The sequence below is a fragment of the Cervus elaphus genome, chromosome 5, assembly GCF_910594005.1.
Source record: "Cervus elaphus chromosome 5, mCerEla1.1, whole genome shotgun sequence".
In the NCBI taxonomy this organism is placed as follows: domain Eukaryota; kingdom Metazoa; phylum Chordata; class Mammalia; order Artiodactyla; family Cervidae; genus Cervus; species Cervus elaphus.
This window is the reverse complement of record NC_057819.1, coordinates 120,824,814-120,846,179: the sequence shown is the minus strand read 5'-3', so window position 1 is coordinate 120,846,179 and position 21,366 is coordinate 120,824,814. Positions and strand designations below refer to the sequence as shown.

General features: G+C 38.3%; 1 protein-coding gene across 1 annotated transcript in view; it reads left to right on the top strand.

Moving 5' to 3' along the window:
* Positions 1-21,061, top strand: part of SMURF2 (SMAD specific E3 ubiquitin protein ligase 2) — a 114,373-nt gene extending 93,312 nt beyond the window's left edge. Inside the window, exons 11-19 of the mRNA XM_043905062.1 lie at positions 3,731-3,923; positions 5,173-5,276; positions 7,551-7,665; positions 9,407-9,585; positions 10,392-10,529; positions 13,563-13,683; positions 15,868-16,069; positions 17,263-17,338; positions 17,674-21,061. Coding sequence (XP_043760997.1) covers positions 3,731-3,923; positions 5,173-5,276; positions 7,551-7,665; positions 9,407-9,585; positions 10,392-10,529; positions 13,563-13,683; positions 15,868-16,069; positions 17,263-17,338; positions 17,674-17,773 — 1,228 coding nt within the window. The 3' untranslated portion in view covers positions 17,774-21,061. The remainder of the gene's footprint in view (positions 1-3,730; positions 3,924-5,172; positions 5,277-7,550; positions 7,666-9,406; positions 9,586-10,391; positions 10,530-13,562; positions 13,684-15,867; positions 16,070-17,262; positions 17,339-17,673) is intronic.
* Positions 21,062-21,366: the final 305 nt, after the last annotated feature.

The window sequence follows — 21,366 nt, the reverse complement described above, 5'->3', positions numbered from 1 at the left end:
TCTTGAAATTTAATTGACACACAGTAAATCATACATACTTCCTGTGTACAGTTTGTTTTGACCTATTATGTACTGTGAGGCCCTCGCCTTAATGGAGGTAGTGAACGTACCCACTGCCCCGAGTTTCCTCCTGCCTCTCTAAGCCTCTTGGTGGTCCCTCCTCCCACCCCTTCCCTAGTTTCCTGAGGCTGCCGTAACAAAATACCACACACTAGGCGGTTTAAAACAATGTAAGTTCATTCTCTGACAGTTCTGGAGACTGGAGTTCAGAGCCAGGCTGACCCAGGGTTGGTTCTTTCTGGAATCTCTCAAGGAGGATCAGTTTCATGCCCTTCTCCTAGATGCTGTTGGTTTCCGGAAACCTTGCTGTTCCTTGACTTGTGGGAACATTATTCCAGTCTGTTCCTTGTCTTCACATGGCCTTCTGCAGTCTGGTCTACCCACAAAACATCTGCCACCAAGTGTGGGAGTTTTTTCCTCAAACATTCCAGTTCTCCCCATCTACGGACTTGAATTCAGTCTAATGCCACCCGCAGTTAGCATCAGGCCTCACAGGTGAAGGGCTCAGTTTCAACAAGGCCTCCCATATTTCTTGCCAACTGGCTATAAGTCAAGGTGTCCTCATGACTCTCGGGTTCAACGGTTTGCTAGAATGGCTCACAGAATTCAGGGAAATTATTTCCTTACTATCAGCAGTTGTTTATAAAGGGTGTAACTTGGGAACAGCCAAATGGAAGAAGGGCATAGGACACGGTCGGGGCTGGGGACTGTATGGAGCTTCGGTGTATTCTTCTGCAAGGTGCTTCATCCTCTGGGTATCTGCAGTGTGTTCATCAACCCAGCTTTCTGAACACCAGCGTTCAGGGGTTTTTATGGAGATGTTATCACATAGGAGTGATTGATCATTAACTCAGTCTCCAGTTCCTCTCCCCCCTCCCCAGAGGCTGGGGAGATGGCGCTGAAAGTTCTAGGCATCTCATCAAGCCGTGGTCTCTCCTGCAACCAGGCCCCATCCTGCAACTACATAACAGTCACCTCACTGAAACAAAAATGCTCCAAAACCCAGGAAATTCTAAGGGACTTAGGAGCTTCTGTGTCTTGTACCAGGGACAAAGACCAAATATTGGAACAGAGTACACTTTTCTTGTCACCTCTGCCACTTAGGAAATTTCAAGCATTTTAAGAGTTCTGTGTCAGTAACTGGGGACAAAGACCAAAGTATATTTCTTACTATATCACAGCTTCTCCCCTATATTCTGGATCCAAATTTACCTCTCCGTATAAGAACACCAATCTGTTGGGTTTAGGGCCACCCTCATCTAGTGTGACATTTAACTTGAGTGTCTGCAGAGACCCCGAGTCCAGATAAGGTCACAGTCAGAGGGGCCTTCAGCTTACTTACTTAGACACAGTTCAGTCCACACCTCATTTTCAGCCAACCACCCATTTGCTTTCTATCACTATACATTGTAGTTTTTAGAGTTCTGGATAAGTGCATTCATACAGTATGTACTCCCTTTGGTTTGCTTTCTTTTACCCAGCGTAATTATTTGAGATTCATCTCTGTTGTTGCCTGTATAGTTAATTTCTTTTCATTCCATTGTGTGTGGCTAGACCTCAATTTATGAATCTGTTTACCTGCTGATGAATATTTGGATTGTTTCAGTTTGGGGCTGTGACTAAACTGTTATGAACATTTATGTTAAGTCTTTCTGTGGACACACGCTCTCACTTCTCTTCGATAAACACACACCTAGGCTGCATCATATGACAGATTTGTGTTTAACTTTTGAAGAGACTGCCAGATTGTTTTTCGAAGTGATTGTGCCATTTGACATTCCCACTGGCAGTGTGTGAGAGTTGTAGTTGCTCTTGCTAACACTTGGTATGGTTAATCTTAATTTTAGACATTCTAATAGATGTGTAGTTGGTATCTCATTAAGTTTTTTTAATTAATTTTCTTAATTGAAGGATAATTGCTTTACAGAATTCTCATTAAGTTTTAATTTGCTTTTCTGTAGTGACTAGTGATGTTGAGCATCTTTTCGTGGGCTTATTTCCATCTATATATCTTCTTTGGTGAAATTTTTTGCCTCCTTTTTTTAAAAAAAAAGTTTTTTTTGTTTTGAGTTTTGAGAATTCTTTAGATGCTTGAAATACAAGTTTTATGTCATCTGTAAGCTTTAGAAAGATTTTCTCCTAGACCATGACTTGTCTTTTCATTTTTTTAACAGTGTCCTTTGAAGAATGTAAAGGTTCTTTGAATTTAAGTGATGTTCATTTTAACCATTTGTTTTTCTATGGATTGTGCTTTGGCACCTATGACTTTTGGCTTTAGGTTTTACATTGAAGTCTCTGATCCACTTTGAATTAAAGTTTTGTATCTTTAACTTCATATACCCAAGTTCTTTTTTTGGGATAGGATTAATACCATTGTTTAAAGAGTATTTTTAATATATTCTGTTTTGACTTATATATGTGTGTGTATACAAAAAACACCTTTATTACAGTGCTTATGAGAATAAATAGTGATTTGTCATTTTCATCAAAGCTGCATTTTTTTTTGATAGTTATGTGTTTTAGGTATAAATTTGGGCCTTTACCTATTGAATCATTGTATGTAAAGTAAGTTTGGGTCATTTGTTAGAGAACTGAAAGTTATTTTTATTTTCTCATAGCTACCATTGTCCTTTTCTCTTAGGTTAGAAGATTGTACTCTTGTCTGTTGTGTGTGAAATTAGATTCCAACTGAATCATTCAGCATTTGCATAGACATTAACAGTGAATTACCTGACTTTTTATTTCCTGACAGTTTACTGAAATTAACTCATTCATTATATCATAAGATTCTTTAAACAATTCTTAGATGCAGCTTACAGTATTTTTGTCAGGAGAATAAGTATATCTCCAGGCAATGTGCCTTCTAAAAATTATGTTTCTGCTGTACTTGGGAGGTTATTTTTGTGTATTTGTGGTAAACTATATATGCAGTTAGAAGTCACTTTAGCATAAGAGACAATGTAAATGTACTTAATGCCAGTGACTATAATACTCAAAAATGGTTAAAATAGTAAATTTTATGTGATGTATATTTTACCACAGTAAAAATAAAAGTAAGGACCTCCTTAGTGGTCCAGTGGGTAAGACTTCATGCTTCCACTGCAGGGGACACAGGTTCGATCCCTGGTTAAGGAACTAAGGTCCTGCATGTCACGCTGCATGGCCCAAAAAAAAGGAAAGAAAAGAAAAATAGTCACTTTATCAAGCATTTAAACTTGTTTGTAAAGTGCTCATTTCTCTGTGACTTCCCTCATTCCTGTGGTCTAGACTGTAGCGTGCATAGGAGAAGGGGTCCTGCCAAACTGCCAGTTCCAACTGTTTGTCTCTTTCAGAGAGACAGACTCTAGATAACAGGCACACGGTTTGGCCTATGCCTGAATTTTGACGTGAGAGCTGGTAAACTTGAGTGGAGGAAAATGGAAACAGTACTTGAGAAAGTTGCTCTCAGCAGCTGTATAAAGGTTTTTGGATAAAACTCTGATTGTCCACTTCCATAAATTCTAAGAAATAAACTTTGGAGCCAGTTTATTGTTGTCAAAAATGGTCAAGCTAAGACTAAAACAAGGCCTTGAAATAATATAGATAGACTTGGTTTAGCATGCAATGCTATTTTAAATGTATAATTGCAATCTTTTAAAAAAATTCTTTACTAATATTTGTTTCCTTTTAGTCGGCAGAACCAATTGAAAGACCAGCAACAGCAGGTGGTGTCGTTGTGCCCTGATGACACAGAGTGTCTGACAGTCCCACGGTACAAGCGAGACCTAGTTCAGAAACTAAAGATTCTGCGGCAGGAACTTTCCCAGCAACAGCCTCAGGCTGGCCATTGCCGCATTGAGGTTTCCAGGGAAGAGATTTTTGAGGTAAACTTGCAAGTCTGATTTTAAAATAGAGAAAATTTAAATTTCTGTGAATAACTTGTTTTCCAAGTATATATTGGAGGTACTCATAATCTCTTTAAGGGCTTCCCTGGTAGCTCAGATGGTAAAGAATCCGCCTGCAATGCGGGAGACCTGGGTTTGATCCCTGGGTTGGGAAGATCCCCTGGAGAAGGGAGTGGTTACCAGTATTCTTGCTTAGAGAATTCCATGGACAGAGGAGCCTTGCAGGCTACAGTCCATGGGGTTGCAAAGAGTCAGACAGGACTGAGCGACTTTCACTTTAATCTCTTTAAAATGGGAGAATTTTCATTAATTTCTCTTTTTACTTGTGGGGAGTAAAGGCAGTAGTATTGGAGAGATTTAATATATAAGATAAACATTTGAATGGGATGAAGTGTAAGAGGTTCTGATGGGTGCAGCTTGGTCCCTGCATTGCAGATACTGATTTGTTCATGAATTTTAAAAGACCACAGATATTATCCATCCCTTATTTTCTAATTCTTCCAAAAGGTAAGGGACTCTTAAATAAAAAAAAAAATCGTTTTGTCCAATTACTGTTGGACTGCTTCCTTAATTTATTGAAAATCTTCCTTTCTGGTATGTCCTTTTATCTCTGGATTTTATAGCTCTAATGGCAGCTTCAATGTTCTTACATAGTAAGTGGCAGAGGTCCAAGGCAGGGCTTTCCCACTTATTAGAGGGTTCCAGGGCAAGAGATGTTTGGGGACTTCATAATCCTTCTCCCAAAGGATGAACTTTTTTCTCTCAGAACAGTTCTGAACAGTTCTGACCTTGTTTGTACTCGGTCATTTGTAATTTTAAAATAATGTAAAGTTGTCAGTTTTGTGAGGATCACATTAACAATTACTTACGTTCTTTGAAACTTTGTTTCTTACCTTTCTGCTGGAATCTGTCGCCTGGATTAGGTGAACTAACTTAAAAATGTGGTACTTCTGTCAGATTGTGTTTTTTAATATGAGTGGTATCATTGCTATAGTTCATAGGACTTAAGTACAGAGTCTTGCATTTAGTAGGCTTTTAATTGATTTCAGTAGTATTAAACTCTGTTTTAAGTTCCATGAGGTTCCAAACACTTGGAGTTGATCCATTGATTTGATTGTTGAACACATTCCACTTTATTTAAATAAACATGTAGGTGGAATAGGAAGGAGAGTTTAAACAGCAGGTTAAAAACACCTAGTAATAATAGTATACTAAACATTTTTTTCAGGAATCATATCGACAAGTCATGAAAATGAGACCAAAAGATCTCTGGAAGCGATTAATGATAAAATTTCGTGGAGAAGAAGGCCTTGACTACGGAGGGGTTGCCAGGTAAAGACATACTCGTCAGTAAATGACATATAGATCCTTGTATTTGCAGATTAGATACTCTCTGTGGTGTAACCTTCTCATTGGTATTTATTTTCTAACATCATGTTACCTAATGTTTGCTGTATGGAGGATACCCTAGTAGATGCATTCATAATGAGGTTATTTAGTATAGCACTGCTGCCAGTGAAGTATTTTGAACTTGCTAGTGGATCATGTCGTCCAGTGAGACTTTCTCTGAAAACTAGCTGCAACCCTGTGTGGGCTCTTGGTAGGGCCTACAGGCCTGATATTTTCTCCGTTTCTCTCCTTCAGTACGTGCTGTTCCCTCTGCTTTACATTGTCAGGAATAATCTTGAGGTTTTAATGACGTGTATTCTAAACTGAATACTGTTTCCCTTTGCTTCCATTGCCATGCTTTTTAACCTTGTTAAAGGAATGTTTGTGTCGGGAAGTATGTGTGTATATCATAAATCCTCCATAGAATATTTCAGTACATTGAATAGGATGTTTCTGCTGCATTCATACATCAAGTATTTTTTTTCCAGGTGTGAGAATTCACTATATATAAATGCAGCAGAAACATTATAGCTTCATTGTTAAAACATTTTAAGGACCATCATGATAATTCTGTCTCCCCTAATCTAAATCCAGCCTAAATTAAATTTGTGTTTCCACCAGGTCCCATAATTGCTATTTGGCATTACTTGTTTTCACCTGTAAACTTTTTCTGTGACCTTTTTACTTGCAAATGGATAGCTTCTTTAGTTTGGATTTTTAGAATTGATCACTGTGCATGCATGCTCAGTCATGTCCAGCTCTTTGCAACCCCATGGCCTGTAGCCCGCCAGGCTCCTCTGTCCATGGGGATCTCCCAGGCAAGAATACTGGAGTGGGTTGCCATTTCCTTCTCCAGAGGATCCTCCCGACCCAGGGACTGAACCTGAGTCTCCTGCTTGGCAGGCAGATTCTTTACCACTGAACCACCAGGGAAGCCTTTAAAAAACACATATATGCATAAAAAATATACAAGACATATTAGGTGGGAAGGTTGCCTATTGGAGATCTCACTTTATCTTTTTAATCTCTAGACTTTTTCAAGTATTAAGCATAATGATTTGATTTAGATGCCATCAAATGATAAAACTTTGAAATGTTTTCCTCTATTTTAATAGTGTTTCACTGCATTTCTTAAAATTATATTATTCCCCTGTTTAATCCATAATATCAGAGCATATCATTTACATGCCTTTCCTAGCTGAGGAATGACAGGCTTTGAGACTCGGACGTCACCTTAAGTTCTAGACTAGTGATTTTATTTCTGTCTCACCAAGACAAAAAGTGGTCTTTTATACTTTGAAAAATGTAAATGATTTAATAAATTTAAGGTGATAGAACTGTTTATTGTAGGTTTTAAAAACACTGATGTATGCTTGAAACCAAGAAGTGGGATGAAACATCCCCAGAAAGTGCTGGCCTGCCCTTTTATTCCCACTTATACCAAAGGCCTTGGTAGTTTCTCACCACTTACATGTTTATCATGGTTATTCTAGGGTTTACACAAAACAGATAGTGGAAATGGATAATGAAATTTTCTTACTAAAACCATACCAACAATAATACATGAATTAGTTATATATGAATGTTATATATTGTATAAACTAGTATAAAACTGCCATGATTGGAGATGATCAGGGTGGTATGGATGGGACCACTTGGAGGTTTTGAAATAAAACCATATTCTTCCCTTCATTTTATATTTATTATGGATCACAAATTTGTTTAGCAATTAAAAGTAACAGACCACTGGGCTGCAGCATCTAATGATACTTCTGGATATTATTATTATGTTTGCTGATGTTAAAATGTCACAAAATTACCCAAAATTGAGTGAGACAGGAGTTCAATATAATAAAACAAGGGTTTTCATTTACTTTGGGTCTTGGTAGATTCTTCTTCTTCTTCTTTTTAATTTAATTTTTATTTTTAATTGGAGAATAATTGCTTTACCATGCTGTGTTGGTTTCTGCCATACATCAACAGAAATCAGCCATAGGTGTTCTGTCTCCTCTTGAACCTCCCTCCCACCCCTCTAGGTGGTCACGGGGCATGGGGTTGAGCTCTATGCGTTGGTATACTTTTTTAAAGTGATATTACATAACTAGTTAGTGCTTTATTTTGTTTTATTAAAAACCTTTGCTAACATTAATTAATAGCATATCTTAGTAAAAGTATATTTATTAACAAACAATTCCTTTGGCATATCTTGTTTTTTAGGGAGTGGTTATATCTCTTGTCACATGAAATGCTGAATCCTTATTATGGCCTCTTCCAGTATTCAAGAGATGATATCTATACATTGCAGATCAATCCTGATTCTGCAGTTAATCCGGTATGATTGGTGGTTATAATGATATGAACTAACTTAGGACCTACAATGTTTTTTCATCTTTAAGTGTCAGTGTAGTTTATGACATAGGTTTGCTGTCTTTGTTCAAGTCACATCCTTGGACTTGGCAAGTCCCCTTTTAAAAAGTTTTCTTCGGTAAATGATTATGAGTGTGTGCAACAGTTGGGCCCAGGGAGGTTTACTGCATCACTGTTTATAGTAGCCCCAACTGGAAATAACATTGCTGTCCATAAGAGGGGTTGATTAAATTATGACATGAAGCAGAACGACATGGTTAAGAGCTTAGACTCTGGAGTTAGACATGAGAACATATCCTGGTCCCATTACTAACTAGCTTTGTGACTTTCATTGACTTAAGCCTCAATGATAAAATATAATTTGAACCTGAGAGAAGGGTTGTGACTGTTAAATGAGACTCTGCACAGTGCTATACGTTATTAACCCTATTACATATTATTAAGTACTCAACAAGAGTTAGCAGCTGTTACTCATTTGTTGGTTTTATAGTATTTCTATTATCTTCCCATACAAGGGTATATTATAGAGCCCCTAAAATGATGTTGTGGGATAATGGATAATGATATGTAAAGATAGTATTTGTAATAGGTTTGAAAAAGTTAACAAAATAGAACGATGCAACTTTGGTAAACATATGTATATGTGAGAACATTGAAAAGATCCACAGTGTAATACTTAACAGTGGTTATCTCTGAGTGTTAAGACTATGGGCTTTTATTCCTGGTCTGTATTTTCTAAATAGTAGTGAACAGGTACTACTTTTTTAAAAGAAAAGTGCTATTTGTAAGATAAAAGGGAGGCTTATAGGTGAGCTTAGAGATTGTTAAACAGAGAAGTAAAAGAAGTTTAAAATACAAATATCCAACAGTAATAAAACAATATACATGGAAGACCAAATCTGTCTAAACATGGTAGGCATGGTAGGTTCCTTGCTAGGTGTTCTTCATAAAGGGGAGATTTTTAGGTGAAAATTCTGCTTGACCAGCTCATTACTGCCACCGTAGCAATGATAGCTCACGTTTGTTGAGCATTTACCATATGCCAGGTCCAGCGCCTTGGGCTTCATCACCTCATGTTACTACCCACAGAGACCCTTTTTAGATGCTATTATTACCCTTATTTTTCCAGATAATGAAAAACTATCTCTACAGAGGTTAAGTAGTTTGCCCAAGTGTACATAGCTAGTAACTGGTAAAATCAGGACTCTAGTCCAAGTTAGACATGAAGTCTGTGCTCTTAAATCTGTGATGTTTTGAAGTTCAGTTTCTGGTTAGGTCAAGAGAACAGGGAGGTAGAGAATTGAAAGCTTTTTTTCCATGACAGAGCCATGACTATAAGGAGCTCAGCAGGAGATGGGAGGAGAGAGAACAGGATCTGCAGCAGATTTAGTGAGGCTGCAGAGGGACTAGACTTAATTTCTGAGGATAAATTTTACAGAGTGACTGCCCTTTCTTTGTGAGAGGCATTGACTCTGCTGCAATATTTTGTAGCAAAGTATAGTATCTTAAGTGTGCCCTATAGAAACTTTCCCTAGTGAGTATTGAGCCTTGATATGATAGCCTATCCACTTAAATAGTTATAAATTGGAGTATAAGTTGATACTTATTATTTAAAAAATTACTGTTGCTTACATATTTAATTTTTATTAAAAATTCCCTGGATAGTACCTACCTGGAATATTTACATAAAGTCTTTTCAATTTCAGGAACATTTATCATACTTCCACTTTGTTGGACGAATAATGGGGATGGCTGTGTTCCACGGACACTATATTGACGGTGGTTTCACGTTGCCATTCTATAAACAGTTGCTTGGGAAGTCCATTACTTTGGATGACATGGAGCTAGTTGACCCAGATCTTCATAACAGTTTAGTGTGGATACTGTATGTATTGAGTCTTGTTCATTAGAATCTGAGCTCTTAAAAGATACATGTTTCAAAATGGATGTACTTTTTTTGAAATATAAAACATGATGCACGGAAAATATTAAGGGTGATCATCTGAGTGATGGGACCATATGAGACTTTTCCTCTTTCTGCTGCTTTTGTGTATTTTTAAAATTCCTAAACTGTAGCAAAAGTGTTATTACTTTAAAAGGGGAAAATGTAGTATACTCTATTTTTAAAAGCACTTAATGATTTCTTCAACATGATGCATGTTCTGTTTGCATTTTTCATATGTGAGAATAAGGTATTTCTGCTGAAATGATGATTGCTGAAACCATACTTTAAAAAGGGTATTTGTAAGAGTCAGCTCTGTTTGTTGGGAGGTCATTCGTTTGTGAAGATACGCTGGCCATGCTTGTTTTTACCAAGTACACAAGTAGCTTTCTCAGTGGGGCTCCTCAGGTGTTTGGTCACTTGGATTACCGAGATTCTGGTAGAACTTCTTACCTGAAAGCCAAACAGAACTGAGGTTTCCCCGTGTAAAACCCAGCTTTCCGGGGCTTCCTCATTACTCCATAAAATGTTCCCAGGGTTTATGCAGGTTAAAGCTCTTTAACTTTTCTGCCCCCAACTGGTAGGAACGGTGGCATGGGAACTAGTAAAAAGAACATAGGGTCAGATGTTCCTCTGTCTGTCATGTCGTAAAACCACCTTAGTTTTATTTGTCTCACCAATTAATACATCTCCGAGATCTGAATTTTAGATTTTCTAGTCAGGTGTCTTTCCCTTTCTTTCCTTTCTAGCGAGAATGATATCACAGGTGTTTTGGACCACACCTTCTGTGTCGAACATAATGCCTATGGTGAAATCATTCAGCATGAACTTAAACCAAATGGCAAGAGTATCCCTGTTACTGAAGAAAATAAAAAAGAATATGTCAGGTAAACACTTGTATCTTCTTAAGCCTGAGACTTGTTTTAATGTTCTAGAATGGTGGTACAGAAAAACATTGATGCTTAGGTAGTGTTACTTACTGCCACAGAATAGGCCTCTGCAGAATTAAGTGGCTTAAAAACAACCACCATTTTATTATTTCTCATGGTCCCGTGGGTCAGTTATTTGGATTGAGGATAATAGGGGCAGCACGCTGCTCCTTCGCATGGTGTCAGCTGGGGCGGAAATGTTAAGACGAGCTCTTCACTCACATGTCTGATGTTTCACCCAGGGTGGCTTGGCGGGCTGGGGGCTGGCTGGAGTGGACGCTGGGTCACCATCTGGCTCCTGGTTCGCACTGTTGGCTGGGCTCCTTACTTATCCCACGTGGTGTCAGAGGCCTCTCTCTGCAGCACAGTAGCCAGACCTCTTATCGGGTGGCTGGCTTCCCAGAGCACAGAAGGAGGAGTTGTGTGATCTTTTAAAGGCCTAAGCCTGGAACTGGCCAACATCCCCTCTGCTGTATTCTCTTGGTTAAATACCAGCCCAGTCACATACCAGCCCAGGTTCAGTTGAAAGCGGGGCTGTACAGAGGCACGAGTTTCAGGAAACACGTTTGTCGCGTCGCGCGTAGTGTAGTTCCCACAGCTAGCTGTGCAGAAGCACTTCCGCGCTGTGTTACTAGGACTTAACCCTGTTTATAAATGAAGATGTTGTGGGTTTATATAAGAAATACGTGTTTTCAATAGAAATATAATTTATGAAAATAGAAATATATTGATATATATTAAATATAAATTAGTATAAGTATTAAAGAAATACAGATATATAAGAGGTACTACTATATTTCTTATAAAAAAATCAAGAAAATGTTCAAGTTTTGTAAAATCACCTGTTGATTGAGGAATCTAGAAGTATTAAGTGAGATCATTTGGCTCATGGTATGTGGTTTTTCTAAGCATTAAACTATGATAATCAAATGTAGGAGTTGGAACTTCACCATATGTACACAGAAGCATGCTTGCTGTACTTTTTTGCACAGACTGTGTCCTCAGGTCTTACTGACTGAAATGTTTCAGTTCACGGATGAGGCCCATCAGTCTCATAGCCTGTGAACCCTGGTAGAGCTTTGTTGGAAAACAATTTGAGAACAGCTGCCAAAATGAAAATGCATATGCAGCTCCATTCTTAGCAGTCTGTTGTTTGGAAACACATTTGTAATTAAAGAAATATAAGGCTGTTTAAATATTGCTTGTAAAAAAAACCTGAAAACTGCAAAATGTTTGTAGAAGAGAATGATGAGATACATTAAACAGAATATTGTGTGACAATTTAAAAAAAGAGATTCTGCATAAGCTGTCACTTAAAAAGCATATCTTGGAACAAAGTCTGTATTGTTTTATTCTCATACAGATGATGTTCAGGAAGACCACTTACCCAATAAGATGTTGCCTAGGGTGGGAGAGTGGAAGTGATAGGCCTGGAAGTAGAGAGGAGAGGGTAAAAGAGTGGACTTTCAGGTTTTACTCTGTCTCCACTTTTAATGTTTGATTTTTTAACTATGATTTTTCTTTTAATAACAAACATATTATATTTGTAACTTAATGAGGGACTTCCCCATGATCCAGTGGTTAGAACTCCTCACTTCTACGGCAGGGGGCATGGGTTTGAAGTTTGATCTCTGGTCGGGGAACTAAGATTACACATGTCAAGCAGTGTGACCCCACCCCCCCAAAATACACACACACACACACACACACACACACACACACACATATAACAATTAAAAAATAATAAAGATGAGCAGGAATTCCCTGAAGTTCAGTAGTGGGTCACTTCCAGGATCTGGGCAGACTGCTCATTTTCCAGGATTCAGCCATGTTTACAGGCACAGTAGTTATTCCTTGGGGCTTCTCAGGTGGCTCAGTGGCAAAGACTACCTGCAGCGCAGGAGACGTGGGTTCAGTCTCTGGGTCAGGAAGATCCCCTGGAGAAGGAAGCATGGGGAATCTCATGCACAGAGGGACCTGGCAGGCTGCAATCCAGGGGTGGCAAGAGTCTGACAGGACGACCACCAATCATCCCTTACAGATGCAGTTTTGAAATTACACAGAAAAACTTTTCACAGGTGTGCAGTTTTGATGTGCCCTTAAACAAAGAAAAATGAGGTCCCCCAAGGGATACAGTTAATATTAAGTAACTTACTTCTTAGAGAATTATTTCTTCCAAGTTTGGGAAAGGAAATCCTGACAGATTGGGAGTAGGAGTAGTTCTGAGGTTTGTGAAATTTTCCTGGGAAGATAGATTAAAAAAAAAAAAAAGGGCAATTCATGTAGAAAGTGTAAGTCCAAACAAAGCTGTAAGTAGAGCTACACATGAGATGTAGTTTCATGTACTTTTTGTTGCTCAAATTACATCTTTCAGGGCTTTTATTTATTTATTTATTTATTTTCTTTCAGGGCTTTTAAAGCCTATAGGGAAAAACGAGTAGTCAAAAAGTGCTTGCTAGTGGCTTTCACTGTTTCTTCTCATTTTGGATATGGGGATTCTCTTTACCTCCCCTTCCCCTGTATACAACCCACAAAATATAAAGACAACACCCAACACATTCAGATTGTATTTTTAAGTGAAATCAGAAAAAGTTATTTTTGGTTGAATGGGCTCTTTTTTCTGGTTATTGGCATGCATGCTAGAAGCTGAGAAAATCGTTTCATTTAGATTTTAACTTCAGACCCATCTGCTCTCCAGCCAACTTCCAGTTTAATAGGAGTTTTTCTGAAGTGAAGAGTTGCTGTAGCGATGCTGCTTTTGTTAGTGGAAGGTTACTGCTTTTTAATTTATACTGCTTATAATTTATACTGAACTGCCTCACTGCTGAGGATCCATCTACCTTCAGTAATCTGAGATTCTTTTAGATTTTAGACTAAGTTCTTAACGCTAGACACTTGTAAAGTGCAGTGTTGCTAATGTACTAACGATTCATAGTAATTACCAAATCTGAATATATTTGATCATACAAAACCCCTGCCCAATGTTTCCAGGCTTTACGTGAACTGGAGATTTTTACGAGGCATTGAGGCGCAATTCCTGGCCCTGCAGAAAGGATTTAATGAAGTAATTCCACAGCATCTGCTGAAGACATTTGATGAGAAGGAGTTAGAGGTCAGTGTATGAATGTCATGACATCATCTAGTATAACAAAGCAAGGTTGAGAAGTTTCTGTTACTTAGTTTTAGAGGAGTTGTATTTCTGGTGCTTTTGAATTTTTTCTGTGTGCTGCTGTGAGAATTCTAACTCATAGGAAAAGCCTTTCATGTTTTGGAAATTCTACAAGTAGTCTCTTATATTGTGACTATCCTTTATTCTTCCATATTTTCCATTCTTCCTTTTAACAGGTTTTGTGTATTTTGTGTATATTCTTCCAGTGTTATTTCCTGTTCTTTAATTAAATGGCTATTGATTTAGTTAAGTGAAACTTTATCAATTGGTCTCCACCGTATTGCAGTTTATTTGGAATAAAAACCTAGACCCAATTGGCTTTACGTTAAGCTTTACAAGAAAGCACTTGATAGACAAAAACCTAGAGGAAACATTTAGGATCATCTAAACCCGCCTGGGATGCAAGAGACCTAGGTTCGATCCCTGGGTTGGGAAGATCCCCTGGAGAAGGGAAAGGCTACCCACTCCAGTATTCTGGCCTGAAGAATTCCATGGACTACAGTCCATGGAGTCGCAAAGAATTGGACGTGACTGAGCGACTTTCCATGACTGGCAAAACATCTTGGGTCTCCTTGGAAACTTTTGTTACTAATACAGACTTTAATAACCAGTTAACCATTTTTTAATTTTAAAGCTAGTCCTTAAAGCACCTTAAGTTTGGTTTTATAATTAAGACCTTTAACAAATACATCTATCTGAGTTACTACTGAACTACTTTGAAAAGTAATGAGATTTTATTCTACCTGAGGTCGCAAAATTTAATTAGTGCCTAGGGATAGCATAAATATTAGAAGTCTATACATAATTTAAAACATGATTTTATTAACTTCAGTGTCCTTTCTAACTAAATCTGTTAACAGATCGGTTAGACAAACCTGAAAAGATTGGTTTGACTGAATACCATCCCCATTCTTTTCGTGATTGAATTATTCAATAGTGAAATGACCAGAAGGAAGTAGGAGGAGGAATAAAACACAGCAGGAATGACAGTAAAGTTAAAATATGATGCATTTTTTTCTGTTCGTATAATAAATAAGGAATTTGGCCTTAAAGTTACCACTCCTCTGAAGAAAGGAATTTTGAGAGGTATCTTCGGTATTATAAGTACTTCTGTAATTCTATTTGGATAACCATTTACCTGTTCATATAGCTGTGATTCAGGATTTTTCAGAACGCTGTAGAAGCTTTGTTGCAGATTTTATTCAATAATGTTAGGGTTTGTTGTATAATTTCTACTGCTAATGAAATTAACTTTTCATAAGAAATATATATATATATATAGTTTATTTTAGTGTTATACTGGGTTAGTATAATCAATTATAAACTATGGGATTTGCAGGTTGCATTATGTTCTGTACTACACACTGTCCTAAGTCAGTGTTATACACAGGTCAGTAAGATGACTCTGTCTGGATCCTAAGGAGGTGTGTGTATTAATAGTATCAAAGTGATTTTTGAGATATCATTTATACTGAGCCTGCATCAGAATGCCAAGCAGAATTCTGTAACAGCACATTCATAAATTTTGTACTTTGGTCCAACTTTAAGCAGATTGTACCACTTATTCAACACAATTTCTCGACTGCCCGTGCACTATTGGTTGCTTTCACAGGATGTAATGAAACAGATACTACTGCCTTATTACCGCAGAGGAAACTGTGGCCAAGGGAAGTGAGCTGAACTGCCCAGAATTCCAAAGCTAATAAATGTTGAAATTGGAATAGTAGATTCAGGTCTTAAGGAAGGCATATGTAAACTGTATTTCCTCTGAATCTAGTTTCTGATCATTATCATTTTTTTTAGAATTCTACTGAGATTATGGAACTTGTCATCTTGTCATGTCCATCACTGTGGTTCTCACATTCTGGGTAGGGAACCTGCAGTGTGTAGGTACTCATGGAGCTTTTAAAAAATACAGACCCTAATTCACCCCAGATTCACAGAATTAAAATATGAGCATAGGACCTAGTGTGTATATTTTGAAAAACTTTCCAGATGGTTCTGACGTCTACCCTCGATTAAGGACACCATTTGAAAGCCAACATTGCAAATCTAAAGTTCCATTTTGAGGAATTTTTGGCCGACTTGGGTTTCCATTGGCTCATTATTTGTGCAATATTTTAACAGCTCATTATTTGTGGACTTGGAAAGATAGATGTTAATGACTGGAAGGTAAACACCCGGTTAAAACACTGTACTCCAGACAGCAATGTTGTCAAGTGGTTCTGGAAGGCTGTGGAGTTCTTTGATGAAGAACGACGAGCACGGTTGCTTCAGTTTGTGACCGGCTCATCACGAGTGCCTCTGCAGGGCTTCAAGGCTTTACAAGGTAAGAGAGGGAGGCACAGACAGTCTGGCGTCTCGTCGTCGGGGGCAGGGGGTTAGTATTTGGTGTATGCAGATGCTGTACAAACGTGCTTATAAACAGATTCTCTTTTCACTCTAGTTCTTACCTGTAACTCTCGTGTCTTGATACCTTCTTCTCCTTCCTTTCCTTGTTCCCTCCCAAGAGCCTCTCCTGCTGGGTTCTCTGTGGTTGTAGTGAGTGCCGCATGTCGGAGACGTGTGTGCTGGTGCTCTGCCTTTTCTGGACACCTTGCTTTAAAATGCTGTTGCCCGTTCCTCTAGGGGAAGTCTGTCTGCTTCCGTGTTCACATCTCAGCCTGGCAAACATTTACCCACTTGGGAGGCCTCTCCCCTCTACTTTTTTAATCTTTTAATAGAGGCAGCATGAGCCGTGGAAGCCATTTGTCTGGTCGGAGCACTTTTAGTTAATGCATGGCATCAGACCATCTCACAGCCATATTCCATTTTTAAGAATTGTTTTCCATGGAAGAGCTGTTCAGTTGGGGTATGAGTTGGGATACTGCTAGTGATCGTGGTGCTTCACTGGGTGGCAGTGTTCCTTTACTTCTGAAGCTCTTCATTTTTAAAACTGCTGCTGCTGGTGACTGAGGGTGTAGGAAGCAAGGCTGGTACATGACTCCACAGTGCTGCATACAGTCTACGTGTCAGAATTCCGTGGGGGAAGACAGACTCGAGTCGTGCTTGCATTGCCTATGTGGAGAACTCATTATCAGCAGACTGCTCAGATGCATGAAGTGAAGTTGTATTTCTGCAGACTCGTTACTCTCTAGACTGATCTTTTGCTCTCTGCAAAGTCTGAGGAGTGAAACCTAAATCTGCATTAGGTTGTCATCTTTTTGAATATGTGCTGGACCTTGGATTTGCCCCTTTGGGACAGTGATTGTCCATTGAAGATAGAAGTTGGCAAAAGGTTTCAATCCTGAACTTTTCCTTAAATCGAAAGGCTAACAGATCAAGGAATCAGCCTTGTTATCCAAGGTCAGTTCCAGCTTTTAAAAACCCGGCTTCTTTTCCTGGGCCTTCTGGCAGCTGTGTGGAGTCACCAGTCCTCCCTTAGCCCTAGACCCTGTGGTTTATGTACCATTTTTATTCTGAGATTTTGAAGACTGATACGTGTGCCTGCAGTGATCTGACCCACATTGGCTCCCTCTGCAGGTGCCGCAGGTCCACGGCTTTTCACCATACACCAGATCGATGCTTGCACTAACAACCTGCCCAAAGCCCACACTTGGTGAGTTACTTCAGTAGCTTTTTCCCCTCATGCCAGGTATGTAGGTGTTAGTTTCAAACAGATTTGACATTTTATTTGTTGTTCTTTCTACTGAATGGAGCCTTAAGAATTGCTTATTATTCCTTTTAAATGGATTAAGATTATCCAAAAATGGATAGGAAAATCCCTTTGGGGGCTTTTCAAGTAAATCTCAACTTGAGAGAAATATAACCTCTTTCTTGTAGTTTTCTGTGTGACACAAGAGTGATATGGCTATATTAGTTTAGTGTAAACTAATGTACACTTGCCAGGTCAGTTGCCCTGTTTTGAATGAACTGTGATTTGCTTATTTACAGCTTCAATCGAATAGACATTCCGCCCTATGAAAGCTATGAAAAGTTATATGAAAAGCTGCTAACAGCCATAGAAGAAACGTGTGGATTTGCTGTGGAATGACAACTTCCAAGGATTTACCCAGGACTCTATTTATAGCCTGACGGACAGACAGCCTCCTTTCAGCAGAGTTTCAAGGAATGCTGAAATACAGGAAAATGCCCCCCCCCAACCCCCCCTTTAAAAAATTTTAGGACACTGTGAGGGGAAAGGACAATTTTGAAATTCCTTTTCAAGGAAAAAAAGAGGTCTTTATGCTTTGCCATGAGGCCACATTCAGCTGCTATTTAAAATTAGTATCTTGAACCTAAAGAATGCTGACTTTTCCTACATTTCCAGAGTTAGGCAGTATTCTACACTTAAAGACTACTACTATTTTTATAAAAGGTAATCTATTCAAATCACTTCACAGATTTCAAGTCTATCAAATATCAAGACAACTTCAGCAGTCGGTACAAGTCACATTTCATTTTGAAAACATGATTTTGAACAGCTCCTGTACTTGCTCTTTGTAAAAAATAAAATAAAATTATTTTGAATTATTCTACCTTTGTAAACAATTGGCTACAAAAGAATCTTAAAAAAAATTTAAGCCATTTACAAGTTTAATTGCCTTTTTCTATAGCAAAGCATTATATTTTAGAAGCATTATATGTTTCAACCTAGCCTGAGTGAGTTTTTTTTTTATATTTTTCAAGCATGAATTCTCTGAAATACAGCTATATAATTTTGGTTGTCAAGTTCCTAATGCAACCATTTAGTCTGAACTTAGTAGCTTATTTGCTACAATAAAATGATGCATTCAGGGGCTCCCTGTTCTTTAAGAGACTTTAAAACAGAAACCTTAATTTTTTATCTTGAATGAATACGATCAGGTATTTTGGATTTACTTTGCCTCTTAAATGGAAATACTGCATTTTTATAGCTACTCAGATCACGTGGATGAGATGGGATTTTCATTCTGTTACTGGGTCAGCTTATCTTTGAGATATATATATATACTATTTCTGTAAACCAAAGTCTCCTATGACAAGTGCACCTAATTCATATTATATTTTAATTATGGTAAGTTTCTATCAAGTAAATCATCCTGAATCTCTGTTTAGCTGCTCATATCTTAATCAGTTAAAATTATGAAAAAGGAAAAACTGCTCAAAAGATTCTTTAGCAAAGCTTAGAAAACTCTGCTTTTACCTAACAAAATGAAGTGGGGGTGGTGGGGCAGGAGATGTGATTACTAAAAAAAAAAAACAAAAAAACCAAAAAGTGATTCTAACTCTCTCATAAACATTAAGTCTGAAGAGTAATTTTGGAGGTAAGGGAATCTTCGGTTCCCTTGGTGTTGAAGATCAGCATTTGATTTTGAAACATCCAGATTCAGCTTTCAAGGTGCGTGGCATGTTGCATGATCCAGAAGGCAACCAGAATTCTGGAGTGAGAGCTTGGAAAAATCTGAAGTCATGAGTGGTTTTTTAAATTCAGCCACCAGAAATCTGCACTATTCTCTTTTTTTATTTTTTACATTGTTGAGAAATCAGGCATAGCAAATTTTGATGAGATAGCTTTGTTTAAATTTTGCAGCTTAATTATCAAGTGAATCAGCCCTTTGTGTTCATTTGATGGATTGGTTTCAGCCTGTGTTCTTGGAGCCAAGGGCTTCCTCAGAGGTGCCTCAGAAGTCATGGTTAAGAGAGGAGGGACAGAGAGAGGGCAAAGAAAGGCCGAGTTGGTATTTGAGCAGAGGCCTCGAACTCCCCACCCGCCTTTACCCAGAACAGCTCTGATTTTTCTTTTATATATTGGAATTTTACGTAAGGTTTCAGAGACTAGGAGGGGTGGGGGGATGGGTAGAATACAAGAGGTGGAAAATTTGCTGCTTAAAAAAAAGTTGAGAACTGCTCCTGTAGCTTCTGTGTATTTATTCCATTCAGCCAAATTTGACAGCCACACACAGGCTGGTTTAGTCATAACTGTGTAGTGGCGATGTGCTTACACTGAACTGTTCCTTCCCACTTTGTTTTCTTACTGCATTCTTAGTTGTACCGGAGAACATCTTGAAATACCCTGTTTGATTATCAGTAGTTTTCAGCTTTCACAATAATACCTTATTGGTTGCAGGTCCATCTCTCTCTTATATTAAAGCACTAGCGCAGTGTAATTGTGCCTATTATAATCTTTCAGTAAAAGTACATGATGAACACTTCAGAGAAATTATAACTGACAGATGCAGTAATAATGAAATGCTACTCTCAAAATAATGTACAAAGTAGAGCAGGCAAATACCATTGCTTTTTGAGTGCCTTTTTAACTTTATAATGACTTAATAGAGCTTTAAAAGAAAGAAACTCCCCTCCATTACAGCCTATGGTATCACCAACATAATTTATAAAAACATGATTTAGATTTCATTTTCAAAGTCACGTTACCTGATTACTTCTAAACAGGTGCTAAGCAAACAAAACCCCCCAACGAATCACTGAACCTTGGACTTGCACCTCATGTTTAATGTGAATATTTATTTCCACATGTCCCTCTTAGCTGGGTTTCTCCTAATCCTTCCTCTAGTTGCGTTACTTCAGATACGTGATGTCATGTTCCCATACACTGCCTTTGCATCATGAATGCTTCGTTACGAACAGGGGTTGCCTTGTAGAGCTCGTGTGGATACAGAGGTGAGTGTTTCAGAGGGTCTTCCTTCTTTGGTGTAAAGAGTTTTTAAATAGTGCTGTGTATAGTGTACATTTTGTTTTTGCACATAGTTTGTTGCCCTGAATGGGTTTTATTTTTAACCAAGTCTTTAATTTTTTCCTTGTAATTACAGTCCAGAGCACAAGTTTCCCTTCTTTTAAATACAGTGTAATTTGCTTTATTTTATAACACTAAGTTGGCTTGAACTTTCCGGTGCATTGAGCTGGCTGCATTGATGGGAGTTACAAGATTGTTCCAGTCACCTTGACAGTTCGATAGAGCAGCTCCTCCTGCTCGTCTTTAGGCTGCAGCACAGTCAATGGCTGCCATTTGTGGTATTTAATGTACTTACGTTAGAATGATGGTTGTACCAAATGCTGAGTTGTTCTGTTTCTAGATGTAATTAGTTCACTTACTGTAATATTCTTCTTCTCTCAAACTGACTCTAAAAACAAAGTTTTATCATTTTCATTGTATGTGTATTTATTACAGAGTGTTTTAGCTTTGATATTCTTTGTATTTTCACCCAGTTGTTATATGAGCTTTATCAATAACATCTGTATAAATGGTTTTTTAAAAAATTAACTATGTATGTGCCCATGCCGAAGTTGAGCAATAAATGAATGCTGTTTGCACTGTCACAGCATCAAAGTTTCTAAAGAATATTGAGTTTATAATGAATTGTTTTTAAGAACTTTGACTGGCTCCATCAAGAGTGACTACATACAGACCGTAAAATGTGAAGTTTAAAGGTTCATGGGCCTTCCTGAGTTGGCGTTTTTGTCACGTGGCAGAGCCTGAGGGCTCAGGACGCCTCCTGAAAGGTCCGGCAGGGAAGCCGCTCGTCTTCCCCTGCCGTGGCGCCGCCTTCGTGGTCAGTGTGGCCTGTTAACAGCTTCCCAGGCTCTGGAGGGCAGAGCTATGGCCAGGGCCTCATTTGCTTCCTTGGTGTTGAGCAGTAAAATCCT